General features: G+C 42.2%; 1 protein-coding gene across 4 annotated transcripts in view; it reads right to left on the bottom strand.

The window, feature by feature from the left end:
• TRIP12 (thyroid hormone receptor interactor 12) overlaps window positions 1-16,215 on the bottom strand; it is a 155,245-nt gene that overhangs the window by 94,679 nt on the left and 44,351 nt on the right. For 2 of the 4 annotated variants that reach the window (XM_067558547.1, XM_067558615.1), the window contains exons 3-4: window positions 5,505-5,630; window positions 3,664-4,463 (exon numbers count right to left, since the gene is read on the bottom strand). In XM_067558547.1, coding sequence (XP_067414648.1) covers window positions 3,664-4,463; window positions 5,505-5,630 — 926 coding nt within the window. The remainder of the gene's footprint in view (window positions 1-3,663; window positions 4,464-5,504; window positions 5,631-16,215) is intronic. The other 2 variants (XM_067558676.1, XM_067558753.1) reach the window with 1 other exon arrangement.

Genomic DNA, 16,215 nt, shown 5'->3' with positions numbered 1-16,215 from the left:
ATAAATTTACCAACAGTATTTCCACAGCTTCCTACACCCGAATAATTTTTCCCCCATGTAGGTGAGTTGGACAGCTAAACTCTTCAGGGTAGGATCTTTGGCTTCCCCTCCCCACAAGTTAGTTGTGTATATTTAAAGCTCATATAAATAGAGGTTCATTCTTCAGTGTTATTGGAATAGTCTCTTTAAATGGGAGTTAACCCTGTTTTTACGGAAGTTGCAGAATGTAAAATGAGCTCAGCAACACCATCTGGTAAGTAAAAGACAGTTGACATTAGGTGAGATTATGACTTCCTGTGACACATGCAGCAAGTAGGGCTTATAAAAAGGAATTAAATGTGTCATTCATGTTCATAAAGTTATTTACTTGGCACTGATTCCTATAGCATACATAGTTGTCACCAAAGCCTTTGTTTCACAGGTTTGGAATTACCATCAGTGAATAATTGCAAAGAAAGTTAGACATTTAATCAGTTCTTGCTCAGCCACTGCTTGAGTCTTAAAGATAAAAATTAAGATCCAATTATGGGTTTCTTCTTTTAAGGCAAGAAACAGACTACGGCTATCCCCCTTTTGCTGAAGAAGGGACTATATACAGGCTGAACTAGAAAAGGAATTAAGGAGCGTTTGAAACACTAGTTAAAACCTTACATGACAGCAGTTTCCTGATACCCATCTTCAGCACAGGCTGTTTGCCAATCTACTTGGTTCTCACAAACCTTTAGTTGTTTGAAAAAGGCAGTCGCAGAAATGGGGTACAAATCTATAGTTGTGATATACTTGCTCATTTTAATGGGGGGGAAGAATACTCTCAGACATCTGATACTATTTGGGCCACTGGTGGGGTTACTGGACGGTAGTGCTACATAGTACATATAATTTCATAAACCCATATATTTGCAGTCCAGAAAGATGACCAGTCTGAGTCTCTCCTACCCTAGGAGGATCAGGACCTGAAATTCACCACTATTAGTAGTAGCAGTAAGAGACACAAGAATTCGTGTTTTTACTTAAGTTCATTTAACCCTATTCAGAGCAGAGTTGCACAAAGACATGATACGCCCAAGTCAGGTTTACACTATGGCTTCCACGAAGGAAGTTACAAGTCCTAGTTTTCTTGGCTGGGGCAGACTACAGTAGATAGAGCAGCAGGGAGCAACAGTGACACACTAAGCTTCACTAAAATCTGATCTCAAAAAGTTTGAGATATGCATTGCAAGGTACTGGGTTTCATTTGGGGTGTTTTTGTGTTTAAGAATACATTGGGAAAGTATAATGCATCACACAAATCATTTTAGACAAGAGTTGTTCTAAGACATCACGCTGGAAAGCCACAAGCAGATCAACACTGTTTGTGTAGAGCAACAGTTCCCAACTTGGGGTGCGCGACCTCCCCGCCTCAGGGGGCGCCAAAGATTAGAGGGAGTCCATGAGGCTTCAGTAATATTGAGGTAATTTAGCCCACCAAGCCCTACATCGGCTGGGCGAAGCAGCCCCAAGCTCCACACCGGCCAGAGGAAAGAAGCAGCCCCCCTGAGGGAGCAGTGGCCCCGAGCTCCACTCCAATCAAGTGCAGCAGCCGTGAATTCCAAGCCAGAGGAGTAGGCCCCCCAGCCAGGCAAGCGGCTGACTGGAGCACAACAGCCCCACACTAGTGGGGGCCTGGAGCAGCCTCAGCCTGCCCAGCAGCACCTGCTGCCTCCCCAGCAGCACCTGCTGCCTCCATTACCCTCTGTCCATGAGATGGGGCCACATGGGGTGTGCAGTGGCATCTGCGCCAGGGAAGGCTTAGCTTCTTACTCAGGTAAGAGTAATTTATTATTAATTATTATTATTATTAATTATTTATGAAAGTTAGTGTTATTACTATCATTGTGTGTATTTATAGGGGTTATATGTGTTTATGGCCAGTGAGGGGGCTGGTGGGGAGGGCATATTTTATCTAGTGTTAAACTAAACTAGTGGAGCTTTCACTCAAAAAGGTTGGGAACCACTGGTGTAGAGGGCTCCACTATGGTGCAGCCAGACCTCCTTGATGACAACATGCTTCATTCCCTTTGATCTCATCAGGAGGGATGACAAAAAGGTGCTGAAGTAAACAAGACTAAGAATTATGAAACATGGCTCCAGTGCTTCAGGCATATGGTAATAGTTTAGATTACTCATCTTGTGTTGGCAGCTCTCCAAGTACAGCCTAAAAGGGAAAGACGTTAGGAGAGTGGAATCTAGCTGAGGAGCTGGAGTAGAAATGAAGCTATTAGTTTTCTAAGTCTTGCAAACTGTGTCAAAAGAATTGAAGCCAATGGTAGCAGGAGCTCAGATTTACAGCTGACCTTGCATGCCCTATATTTTCTATCTAGGTTTTTATGTGGAACCCATCACCATAGTATTCAACCATCTCATACGGATGAATTTATCCAGGGAAATCCACTGTGAGAAAGCAGTATTATTCCCATATTACAAATACAGAATGGAGGCAAGAGATATACTTGCTCAAAGTCACAAGAAGTCTGTGGTAGAGCTAAGAATTTAACACAGACCACCTGAGCCCTAGTACAAGCTCACTGAGGTTACTATCCAATGAATGTTGCATCAAGAGAGTAGAAAGATCCAGTAGCACACATTAACCTTGAATGTTTTAAAGATGTCTCTGCACTTGGCCTTTAAATTTCATCAGAAGTAGTAAACATGAAAACCTCACACAACATTAAATATTCTGAATGGTAAATGCAAAGGACTGATTCTGGTCCATTTTCATGATAAAGTCCCAAGCTTTGGTTGGGGGGGCACCAGAAGAGTAGTGGTACTGTATTCTCATTTTGATTACACAAGGATTCCCCCCCCCGATATGCTCTAGTTCAAAAGGAATTATTTTGGGGAAGTTCTATGGCCTGTGATATAAAGAGGCCAGACAGAACCACCACAATGGTTCCTTCTGGCCTTGGAATCTAAAAGAGGTTGTCTACAGTTTTAGCTATGGTTTAAAATCACAAGAGTCAAATGTCACATACCTAAAAGGAAGAGGGATACACTCATCTACTCAAAAAGACTCTGAAATAGAATTCTAGGGTAGGAGATGAGGAATTGATGAAAAATCTGCAGCACCCAGAGGCTTCAATGAAATTCGCAGGTATTCAGTACCTTAGTACTTGGCCCTTCACTGCAATATAGTCATTGTTCACCTAAAATAAAATTTCCTAGAGGAGTATTTATCTGGTAAGAGTTAGTCTACACCATATAGCACGAGCCAGCCAGACATTAAAACAAGAACTTAACCATAAGCCAATGCATTTAGTAGAGAGCTCAAAAAAATTCATTAGCTTAGATCTAAAGCAGTGGTTCTCAACCCACGGCCCAATCAGCACACAGCTGCAGCCCATTTGCCATCCTCAGGACCATACAGGAACCACACACACACTACCTCCCATACACTACTCCCCTCCACACACGTGGATGCGGCCCACATAACCCACAGAGCTGCATATGCAGCCCACAATGGTAAATAGGTTGAGAAACACTGGTCTAGAGGAACTATTTTACAGATTGCTTCAGAACCAAAAACCCAAAACTCTATCTAAAAAGTTTTCCAGACTGCATTTCAAAAACAAAAAACAAACCAACCAACCAACCACACACTCCAGTAAATATTTATCAAAAACTTACTTGCTAGTTTAGCCTGTAATCCTGAAGGCCCAGGTTTTGATGCCTCTGACTTTGAAGAGCCTGGTAGAGACAGTTTTGTTTTAGGCAGGCTAACTTTTGGGCTGAAGCGAGCGGCCCAGTCAAACTTTGAAGAGCCACTTGTTTTACTCTGTTCTTTATCTCGGCTACTCCGTCTGGGACTGGGACTCGATGCAGAACGGGAACGCCTGGCCTTGCTCTGGTCTTTTCCTTGTTTTACTCTGGCACCCTGAGGAACAGTCGAAGAAGCAGAGGCAACAGCAGAAGAAGAGGAGGATGTAGAAGCTGAAGAAGAAGAATCAGTGATGTTGCTACACCCAGCTTTGGCTGAGGTCGCTGATTTTGAAGCCAGTTTGCTGGGTTTTGCTGACCTCTCTTCAACGCCAGTTGATTCAACTGCTGTACCACTCTTTATACAAGATGAACTCTCTGTCCTTTTCCTTTTCTGACTTCGGGAGCTACCGGTAGCTCCACCCTTTCTGGTATGAGCCTTGCTCGTTGATGGCAATTGTGCAGATTTCAACTGCTGTTCTTGGTCTAAGTGTCTTTTCTTGGATTTAGTATGTGGCTTGTTTGTTTCTGAGTAAGTTTCAGTATATTGAAGTGCTTTGGGTTTTTTAGCAGAGCTTGGGGAATTGGTCCTGTTATAATCTGGGCTAGCACTGCGTTTCACTCCTCGAGAATTGTCTTTCTTAGGCACCTGCCCCGTTTTTTGGCTTTCTGAAGTACTGACTCTGTCTGGGTCTTCTTGTGGTATTATAACTGCAGATGAACTACAGCCTCTGAAGAAGCAAGCAGAAACAGTGTTAATACAATACTAAGTTAGAAGAAACTTTACACTAATTGAGACCAATTTATACTATTTGTTGGCATTCAAGAAAATGCAGACATATCCTAATTACAGTCCATTACTATGTTTACATTAAACAAGAAAAATCATGCTTAGATGAAAAAATTGCATTCCAGATTTCAATGATGTAAATTTACAAGCATGACCAAACTTAAAAAAAAAAAAAAAAAAAAAAAAAAGCTGCAAAATAAAAGCATAGGATACTGCTATGTATGGATTGTTTAGGGAAATTAGGAGATGATTTTAGATCAACAAACAAAGCTTACCATTCAGAATACAATACCTCATTTCACAGATATGTTGAACTGATGAGAACTAAACTACCTCAAACCACCATGAAACTAATATATAAATGTTTCAGAACTATGTTCCACAAGAAAGCAAGCAGTGTTCAGTAACGCATAACCAGTCAACTGGATTTCAGATAGGGAAAGATTCCTCATATACAACTGAGAATTTTTTTTTAAATGAAGTGATTGTTATTTATCTTCCTTATTTCAGTACAATCTCATCAAATAGTTCAAAATGGTTGTAGTTCTCTTCAACTGGAATGAAATCTGCTCTATTCTAACTTAAGGGGCAGGAAGTGATCAGCAAATAAGACATCACCAAGGATATGACCATTAAAGTAGTAGGATTTCAGATAAATTTGTATTTGGTTTAATATATTACACAGTTCAGAACTATTTGGGAAATGTACATCTTATCAACATGTACGAAAGTTTCAGTATGTAATCCAGAACTAGTTATGCAGAATTGTCTCTTCCCATCACTGATGAAGTGACATTTCAATGTGACTGAAGTACAATGCAATGCATGAACATTTCAGACACTGACATACATCAGTTGAGCACTAAGTCTAGATTAGTAAAAACTAGACAGACATTTTAGAGTAATCTAATATGATTAAAGTATTATATACATTCTTGAAGTGCACATTACACTTGTTAACAGGAATATAAAGCACAGTTACCTTTTAGAAAAGTGTCCCCTGGACTGCTCAGAAGTAGTATTAGACTGCACTTTGGGTGCCTTTGAAATAGATTTTTTACTCTCTGGAGGGCTATGTGCCTTATGTTTTGCCTGCCCTAAATGTGACCTGCCAGCAGAAAGTCAAAATAGAAAGCTATCAGGAGTCTGAGATGCAGATACAAACCTGTAGGTGGAAGGGGTTTTTTGTACTTCATACAAAAGATATATTAGGGTAAGTACAACTTCACATACTTCTCCACATCAACCCTTCATTATACAAGAATACTTTAGAAGAATAAATTTTAGTATTATGTAATGTTTTGTGAAATGAAACGCACCTGTAACCAAATTATTTTGGGGCATCTTAAATAAGTTAGACATTGCAAAAGTTTAAAACCTAAAAAAAAGTATTAAATGTGACATTATCTGCAGTTATTCTGCTAGACAAGCCCATCCAATTCCCACTTACCCACTCAAGCATTAACAACTACATTTGAACAGACAGACTTGCCCTAATTTTGAAAGTTTGTTTTGTTTTTAACTAGGAAAAAAAATATATCAATCTCAAATGCTTCCATAGAGCACAGCTTCACCAAAGATGTTTATAAGTTTGCCCGTTTGGTGTCCAATTTCACAAACCCCCAGTTCGGATTCTCCCATCAGCATAGGTAATCCTCCTCTCTGAGAGCCAGTAGCTAGGTCAATGGAAGAATTCTTCGGCTTTCAAAAGTTATCCATAGACTGTACATGGGGATACTATTAAGTGAAATGTGACAGATGAAATATACTTATTAACTTTCATTTGCCTCAGCTGTAACTACTTTGATTTTGTAAGAGTAGACCCAATTATGTAGGCTATAATATAATCAGAGGACCCAGCTCTAGGAAAGATCACCAAAACTTCAACTAGTCCAGGATGTAACTTGTTTCTTTCAGTAATATAGAAGTTATTCAAGGGACTTAATCAGTCACCCAAGAATCAACATTTTACATATGCTGATAAAGTAGATCTAATTCCTGATCATTTGCAAATTACACTGAAGTGGGGAAAAGTTAGATATTGTGAGCACCTGTGGCCTTCAGAAATCTAGTTCTTACAGTTTGTTTAGAGACACCAGTGGAGATGGGGAAGAAAGCAAAGGGGTTGTGCACTGACAGAAGAGTAGCTGTTCCAGTTTTAACATGTTAATAAAGCCTTTTGACAGCTTGTTTCCAAAACCATACAGAGAATCCACAAAAGTACTCTTACCAAGACCACAGACAAGCCATAAGAACAATGGACCCGAGAAAAAAATAGCTAAGAAACAGCTGTGAAGTCAAGAGATTATGATCCAGGGATGGAGAAAGAGAGCTCTATCAGCACAAACACTATTCACATCTAAACCTGTTTAACACCATTTCTTACTCATACCTATATGGGTTTTTGTAGCTTGTGACTACAGGAAAATAAGTTTAGACTTTATTTTTTGTCTTCTCTATTAAGGGGTATTTTTAGTACAATTGTTGGTATTTGATTTACCACTGGGAAAGAAGTTCCAACAGGCCAACCCAAGAGACCATATATTAACCTGACTGGATCCTTTCTTCTCAAAAGATCAAATAATCTAAAAGATAATACAGTGGTGGCTCAAATAAGGAATGCCGTGCTCCCCAAAAATGCAAGTAGGCAAGGGTCAGATGTTACAATCGACCGTGATCCTGCAAGATCAAGTCTGAATGGACCAGGAGTGTCGTCCAAGGGGCTGCCACTGCCAGGTCCAACAGCATGCGAAACAAGTGGTGGTGAGGCCATGCTGGTGGATCATTATGACCCATGCCCATTCCCTCTTGATCTTTATAAGGATTCTGTGGAGAGAGGAATTGGTGGGAGGGCATACATAAAATGTTCCGAACACTAAGAGAAAGGTGTTGGTCAGCGAGCTGCTGTCAAGTCCCCACAGGGAACAAAAGCAGTGGCACTTCCTGTTCAGTCATGAACAGGTCCAATCAGGGAGTTCCCCACTTCTGGAAGATAGCTTTTGCCACCTCCGGCTGCAGGGACCACTTGTAGTGAGAAGAAAAAGACCTGCTGCAGTGATCTACTAACATGTTCTTGGCCCCGAGGAGGTGCGATGCTTCCAGGGGGGTTGCAGGTCCCACGCAGAAGTCCCACAGGCTGAGAGCCTCTAGGCACAAGGCAGAGGATCTTGCTCCCCCTTGCTTGTTGACATAGTGGATTACTGCTCTGTTGTCCTCAGCACTCGCATTACCTTTCTTGATATCTGGGGAAGGAATACCTCGCAGACCAGACGGATTACCCTGAGTTCTCTGACATTTATGTGTAAACATTAGATCCTCAGAGGACCAGAGACTCTGGGTCTTGAGTGTGCCAAGGTGGGCCCCCCACCATAGGATCCGACACCAAGGAAAGAACTGGGCATGGGGCTGCAAAGGGAACCCCCTCTGCTACGTGCTCAAGGATTGTCCACCTGGGACGGGATCATGAGGACCATGTCCAGGCTGTGTTTCACCAGGGAACAGACTGACATGAGCCACATTTGAAGTGGTCTGAGGCATAGTCTTGCATAGGTACATACTGCCATGTGACCCAGCAACCTGAGACAAAACACTTGCTGTAGTTGAAGGGGTGGGCTGTGACCTGGATGATCAGGTCTGACAAGACTTGGTATCTGCCATGAGGTAGGAATACTCTGGCCTGGACATAGTTTATTGGGGCAGTCCTGGACTATCTTCTGCACAGGTACTAACGTCAATTTCTGCTCATTTACTAGCAGGCCCAGATCTTGGGAGGTTGCCCACAGCACCATAATACTGCGCCAGACGAGCTTCTGAGCAGCCCTTGATGAGCCAGCCATTGAGGTAAGGGTAAATCTGTATCCCTCTACATCTGAAGTGGGTCGTGACCATCACCATGCATTTTGTGAATACTCTTGGGATAGTCGATAGGCCAAATGGAAGGGCTATAAATTGGCAGTGGTTGTCCCCCACTATGAATCGCAAAAAGCACTGTGGCCACAGAATATGGAGATATGGTAGTATGCACCCCTCAGGTTGAGGGTGGCATACCTTTCTCCCAGACTCAGGGAAGGAATGATGGAGGCTAGCGAAACCATACGGACCTCAATTTCTTAAGATATTGATTGAGGCGACGCAGGTCCAATATGGATCACAGGCCCCCTTTGGCTTTCAGGATTAGAAAGTAATGGGAATAAAACCCTTTTCCTTTTCGGACGTAGTGGAACTTCCTCTATAGCCCCTACCCACAGGAGGCCTTGTACCTCCTGGGCAAGGAATTTCTCTGGAGACGGATCCCTGAAGAGGGATAGGGATGGGGGAGGGGAGGAGGAATCAAAGTGAATTGAAGAGTGTACCCCACTGTGACGGTATTTAGAACCCACTTGTCTGATATTATAGCCATGCACACGGGGAGGAAGCGGGAGAGGCAGTTTGAAAAGAAAAATAGTGTTGGATCTTGGGTCGAGACTGCTAGGTCACCCCCAGGTGCACCCTCAAAAAGCCTGCCTGCTGCTTGGTGGGCAGCGGCCTGAACTCAATTGGGGTGTGGTGGTGGTAGATTGACCTTGACAATAGTTAAAGCTCTTGTTTCTCCTCTTACATGGCTCGCTCCTAGCCTGGCTCATGAACCGCTGTTACTGGGGCCTGTAGTGCTTCTTGGAAGCAGGTGGGACAAATAGCCCTAAGGATCAGACTATGGCCCTAGAGTCCTTATAGCCGTGCAGTCTGGCATCTGTTTGGTCAGAGAATAGACCTGCGCTATATCAAAGGAAAGATCCTGGATGGACTGTTGGACTTCCACTGATAAGCCAGATGAGTGCAGCCACGACGCTCTTTCCATTAACACCACTGATATTGTTCTGGCCGCAGAGTCTGTCGCACTGGCTACTCCTCAGGCAAGGAGTCAGCGAATTTGGCCATGGAATGCCACACATGAAAGTGCTGGACATCTTTGGGTGAAAAATTTATTCAACCGGGAGTCTCCAACACAGGATATTGAACCAGCAAGCTTTGCTAGGGAAATATGACTTTTAATCTCCTTTTTAGGGAGGGATGAGCTTGACTATCCTGGTCTCTCTTTCTCGGCTGCTGACACTACCAATGACACAGAGGATGGGTAGGAGTAGATATATGTGCCAAGGGATTTGAGTGTTTTTTCCTCTGTCCTTTTAGATGTAGGGAGCAGAGAGGAGGGGTTTTGCCATAGGGCCTTGACCAGCTTGATGACTCCCTCATGGATAGGAAGGGTCACTCTGGAAAGGGCTGCTTCTGCCAGAATATCAAAGGGCAAGTCAATTGGCTCGTTAAGCTCCTCTGCTTCCAGGCTTAGATTCGCCACTACTCTCTTGAGCAGCTCTTGGTCTGCCCTATAGTCCTCCTTCAGGACTGTGGCAAACTAGCCTGTTACTGCCTCATCAGGTGAAGACGACAAAAGTCGGTGGAGGAGGCGTGGGCGACTGTTCCCCCATATCTGACATAGCCTCCTTTTGGGAGATCCCTGAAGCCCCTCCTGCTTGGTCTGGTTCCTCGTCCAAGTCCGGGGGTGGGCATTACACTGTCGCTGAGCATCTCTTTGATGTCCCTGAGACAGACTGCAGATGCTGCAACCTTGGGACAGTAGAGAATCTCCATGGGTTCCAGAACTGCCATAGTCGGAGCCATTGTGTTCATGACCACAAACCCGGTGGTAGATCGGGGGGAACCCCACAGCCATAACGGAGTACCTACAGCCCTTGGGTAAGGCGCTCTCCCGTCAAATCCAAGCTGGAGAACGATGGCAGTGCCAACCTTGTTTTTGGCTCTACTGGCGTGTGCAGCATTCTGGTTCTGGGGAGCAATGCCAGGGTTCCACTCATTGGTGCCAGGCCTCTCTAGGTTGCCAATATTCTGGAGAGCGGTAATAGTGCTCCAGAGACTGACGCCTCGAATTCGGGGATCAGTGCAGAGACCCTGGAGCCGTATGTCAAGGATCTCATGACCGGTACAGAGGATCCAAAGAGTGGTAGCTGAGGGCAGTGATCCCCCAGGAACCACTGTCAGAGTTTCAGTGAATGATAAGGAGATGGTGAGTGGCACCATGGCATCAAGGACCTGCCCCTTGATCCATACTTGACCGACTGGCCCAGCAGGGGGTCCCAGCACAAAGATCCATCCTCTTGAACAGTAGGCAGCAGCAGAGCAAAAGTAGATCCTTGGCTGCTTGAAAGGCCTTGGATGTGGATGTCACTGTAAAGTGCCAGGGGCCTCTACCGCTGCCAGGAGTCAGAGGTGGACCCTGAGGTGGACTGGGTGAGGCTGCAGCTGATCCAAATCCCGGGAAAGATGCGTGGTCCGGCGTGGGTCTCTGTTCCTCCTCCGCTCCCATCTTGTCCTTTTTAGGTGCCAGGGAGCACCCTCTCTCAGCATGTGTCTTCTTGTGCCACTTCTAAGCACCAGGGAAGGTGATTGGTGCCAAGATGAACTCAGTACTGGGGAAGCGCTTTGGGTAGACACTGATGTACTGGACACTGAATCCAAGTGGCCTAGCTCAGAAACCGGTCTGTGGGCTGACTCCATCAGGAGTGCTCTTAGCCCAATGTCCTGGTCCTTTTTTGTGCTGGGTCTGAAGTTCTTGCAGATCCTGCACTTGTCCCAAATGTAGGTCTTATCCAGACACTTCAAGCAGCTCTAGTGAGGGTTATTCATGGGCATGAGCTTTTTACAAGAAGCGCAAGGTTTAAAGCCTGGTGACCGGGGCTAAGTCTCTGAACAAATGACAGTGGTTAAACTACTAATTCTAATTAAATGAACTTAATTTACTTACACTACTACACAAAAAAAGCCACTAGTTAAAGGCTTGCCAAGGCAAAGACATTCCAGCACTAGCGGTAAGAAGGAGGAGAGGGGGACCGGCAACACTCTCATAGTGGCACATACGTGCACCACTGTAGAGGGTACTAGAGCCAGCCCTATGGATACCATTGAAGGAAAAATCTCTGGCATCACGTGTGTGCGCACACCACATGCCCTAGCATGGAATGAATGTGAGCAAGCACTCAAAGAAAAATAATTCTATCTATACCACTTATTGGGAGAATCCTACAGATAACTGGGATTACTACTCTTGGAGGACTCCAATTCAAAGTAAAACCTGTTAGCTCATGAAAGTCTGACACGCTTACAGCAGAGCTGCAGACTTTCCCACTAAACCAAGAGCATATCCCTTTAAGATAGAGCATTCCCCCCCCCCCAAGCAATAAGCCTATCACCATAAGTATTTCTCTCAGAACAAGTAGGATGCGCCTACTGATGCATTTTCTTATTCTTATCACTGCTCTTATTGAGTATGATGCTCGTATTGATACATTTTCTTTTTCTTATCTTACTGATGCATTTTCATTCCTTTTTGGTTGATTACTGCAGAGGGAGGTTTGGCTGTTAGGGAGCAGTTGTGCAAGTCTGAAGACAGAACCTCGCAGGTGTCAATATACAATCGTAACTCTGCCAGGAGACATATTGGTACATTCATGCTTGGGGCTGAGTAGTTGAGGGAAGAAGAGACAAGGTCTGTGCATCAAGAGATCTCTTTTAAAAAGGCAGAAAACTCATGTTATATCCTTCAAACCCTTGCTGCTCTCATGCTTTGTAAGTACTGTCAACAAATGTCAACAATATCACTCCATGCACTGAACTTTCACTGTTAAATAGAGATGTATTTTTAGCTACCTAAATTCTATGTTGAGATGCATTAGAAGACAGAATCTGAAGGCCCATATTCTGTTCCATCCCCAGTGGGGATGAATTTGCTGTTTCTTTAGGAATGTGTGTATAGAAGAATGACATCTTGACACTGTCTCTATTGAGAAATGACCTGTGCAATAATGCATCTTGCATGGTGTTATAAAGGAGAAAAAGGCATAACCTCATGGTAAGCTATAGTAATGTGCACACAGTTGGGCAATATTCACAAAAAGTTTTTTCCCAGGAGATAGCTATCTTTCTCCTAGGCACTGAACAGCATCATCCCTATTTTACAATCTTCATGGAGGGACTCAAAATGGGAGAGACATTGGAAGGGCTTTAAAAATTAGGACCAGGATGCTTAACCAAGTCTGGAATGGCTAAGGATCATTTACCTATTCTTCTTTGACTATAGGAAGTATTATTCAGAAAGCATTAAGGTAGTCTAGCCAACAAGTAGATGTGTTAATCCTTGCTGGCAAGAAGCATATTGCTGAAATCTGAGCCCAAAAGGATTGTCAACTTGTTAATGGCTTCTTGAAGTAGAAGAGAGAAAAATCAACAACCTACAGAATCTTCAAGCAAGGTGTTTTTTGGTCAGGGAGGAGCAGCTGCCCATCCCAAGTCTGAATTTGCAGTGTCAACTGACACCCTACTAGATGGCACAGGCACAAGCATAAATATGAAAGTGCTAAAAATATGTATCGCACTCCTTTTGGTGCATTTGCTTCAATTTGAGATCTGTGTAACTTGTTCCATTACAAGGGGATAAAAACAAAAGGTGCAGGGACAAAGGTAATCAGGCCAACTGGAACATCGACTATGACTCAGTCATCAGTACAGCCCACTCAGTACAGACAAAAACCTGCTATATATTAATTACTCTAGAGAACATGACCTGCTATAGTACCTTACCGGACATTCCTAATGTCAATTGGACAAACTGCTTGAAGCCAGGGTTGTGAATCAATTTTTTTACTGTAAGTTCAGAGTGTTCAGTTTGTTTTTAAGCCAATAGACCCTTTGAAACAAGAGTCAAACAGAGCATTGTAGTATTTGCAAAGTTGTTTGAAGATGTAAAGCATTAAAACAAAATTTAGTAGTCACAAAAGGTTTTTCCAGAAGATAGAATACAACTCATTAAAATATCCTGCAAGAACCTCAAATATTCTTATATAGTAGTAATTTTGAGGTTAAGGGAAAAAGGTTGTCATACTTTTTTGAAAAATTAAGAAACTAATATATAATCTAAATTGAGACATGAAATCAGACCTCATATGGAAGGCTACAAGTTACTAGTCAAGATCCCAAGTTCACTCCTTTTGTGAAAGTAACTGAGCTGACAGCCCTCAAAAAGGTAAATGCTCAACAGACTTCATTCTCTCCCTCTCCTCCACCAACAATTAGCTTGTCAGTCAGTTTCCATATCATGCTCCACAAGCTAGAACATTGCACTTTCGCTGTAATAAAAAAAAAATTAAACTTATTTACCTTTGAAATTTGGTCATATTAAGTGGTCAAATTTGAGACCAAAAATTTTGAAATTAAGGTGCAATGATGCCAGTACCAGGCATAGCACACCAAACAGTTTTACTTACGGAATACCTATGCATATCTGTTTAATGTATTCAAACAGCCAATTGCAAACTATTGAGTAGCATCTTACCTTTATTATGGTTTCTCCAAGATCAACTTCTCTAGTAGCAGATGAAGACAAACACAAGAGTCTCTTGGATAACACCACTAAACATATGGGTATTAAGCAGATCTAGAAATAAGTCAGTCACCATTACCACAAGAGAAGGGGCTACACTCAAGAGGACAACTTGGAGAAAGCATGCCAGTGGGTATAAGGTAATCCTTCTCAGAATTCTATGTATTTGACACTAGGAAACTCATTATCCATATCCAGCTTTGAGATAAACTGAGAAAGATTAGGCCACCACCTACACCAGGAGTAGTCTTTTTTTTCCTCCGGAGTCTGGACCATGACCAAAAAATTTGAATCTTGACCCAAAAAAATAAAGCCAATACTGATAAGTAAGTAAAAAGATTTTGGGGTCCATTCAAAAGCATCTGGCAGTCCAGATTTGGTCTGCAGTCTGCCTATTGACTATCCCTAACCTAAACAGTAGCATCAGTCTGCAATGGCAAAGTGTGTGTAAAGTGATGGTTGCTCTGTAATGCTGTAAGCTAAGCATAAGGACTCTCCATCTAGGATGAAACAGTAGCCTTGCTAGAAAGTTCAGATACTAAAGGAAACTGTTTACATTTGACAAAATCAAATGTTCTTAAGAGGAATTAACCTACTATGGTTATCAAATCATTGTAGGAAGGGAGAGAAAGGAAAAGTAACTACCAGAGCTATGGAGCAGACATTTTTGCTGAACTACACACAAATGTCAATTGGATTTGAGAGAGAGAAGTAGTTTTATGTATTTGGGCAGAGTTAAGGAAGCTAGCAAATTCAGGAGTTTAATCTTAGCTCTGACACTAAGCTCCCCATAGCTGGGAAGGCAACCTCCCCCTGTATCTCCTAAATGTGTTTCAAGGATCAGTGTTTGTACAATGCTTTCAAGTAATACTCCAGTGTGTACACTACAATAAGTTAAGCGTACACATTTCAAGAGAGCAAATAGTTGAAAATTTTATTTACCACTGTGTTGTGAGTTTATTTATTCAGTCTTCCTCATAATGGTCACTAGCCATGAACAACTTTAGTGTCTAGATTTGCTACTTCAGTGTTCTCTTCACGTGCAGATATTTAACATTCTTATTCAATACTAATCTTTTGAGAGTTAGCCATTTATTCTTACACATTACTTCAAGTTTCAGACAATTTAGCATACAACAGGATTTGACACCTTGCTTTGCTTCAAGTCTCAAGGCCTATCAGATGCCTTTTTTCAGGTCTAAAATATATCCCACTTGTGTTCTATTAGCTTCTTTTAAGAAGTCTTTCAAAGACTAAAAACATTAGAAGTGCCATTTTCAATTACAAGTCCCATGTCTGCTTATTATATTAAGTTCACCTAGCTTTAAAATGATATTCTGTTTCATATAAAAAAGTTAATAGTTTAATAACACCCCCCATTACTATGAGAATTCTTTGCAACTTTTAAAATAATGTAAACAAGACTAAAACACTGTTGGGCAGCCATTCCATACACACCCCAATACTCATGTCTGATGGATGGCTTTCACTATCCTCATAAATAACGCCTCTAGTTTTCTTCTTTGATGAAGGTTTACGTACAGCTTGTCTATAGTCCCCTTATCTTCAGGCTTCCCCTTCTACATCCTGGCTGTCTAGCCTAACCACTCCCATGTGCTTTCAGGACCATACAGACTGCCACACCAAATCACACCAGTTATCCACATAACACAACTATCATGTAGCATCTGGTACTAGCCACTATATATAGAAGATACAAAAACCCAATAGTGGACAGTTTCCTTATTGTCAGGCTATTTCGTAAAAGAGTCTTCATAACTTCATCAATTAGCAGATGAATTATACTGCCAAGTCAATCTGGCCAAAAAGATGCAGTGAAAAACGTTAGAGGTTTTTTTTTTTTTTTTTTTTTTTTTTTCCCCTTTAAATAAATAGTGTTGGTAAACCAATTCTACGCTGGAGAATGAAAGTTTATATATGCTGTTTATTATTTTTTTTATTTTTATCTAAATTGTTCTCATCCACATAAAGGGCAAAATTTGCTTCTAAAATAAGCTCTTGTCCCCAATGATATCAAGGCAGTTATTCTATGGAACTAATTATGCAGTGGATAAAAGGCTCATAACATTTAAATCTGTCACCTTTCAACATGTGTCCTTTAGTACTTGTATAAAAGCACACAGAACCTTTGCTTCCCTTTGCAATTTTGTATACCTTTCATGTTCCCTATTCTTAATCTCTTCCCTAAACACTCCCAATCTTTTCAGTTGATTGGCAGTACAAAGTTCTCCCCCAATAGATA

This window comes from Emydura macquarii, unplaced genomic scaffold (genome assembly GCF_026122565.2).
Source record: "Emydura macquarii macquarii isolate MOO-44397 ecotype Brisbane River unplaced genomic scaffold, CSIRO-AGI_Emac_v2 contig_18, whole genome shotgun sequence".
NCBI classification, from domain to species: Eukaryota; Metazoa; Chordata; order Testudines; family Chelidae; genus Emydura; species Emydura macquarii.
Note: the sequence above shows the minus strand (reverse complement) of the source record. Positions and strands in the feature narration are given on the sequence as shown.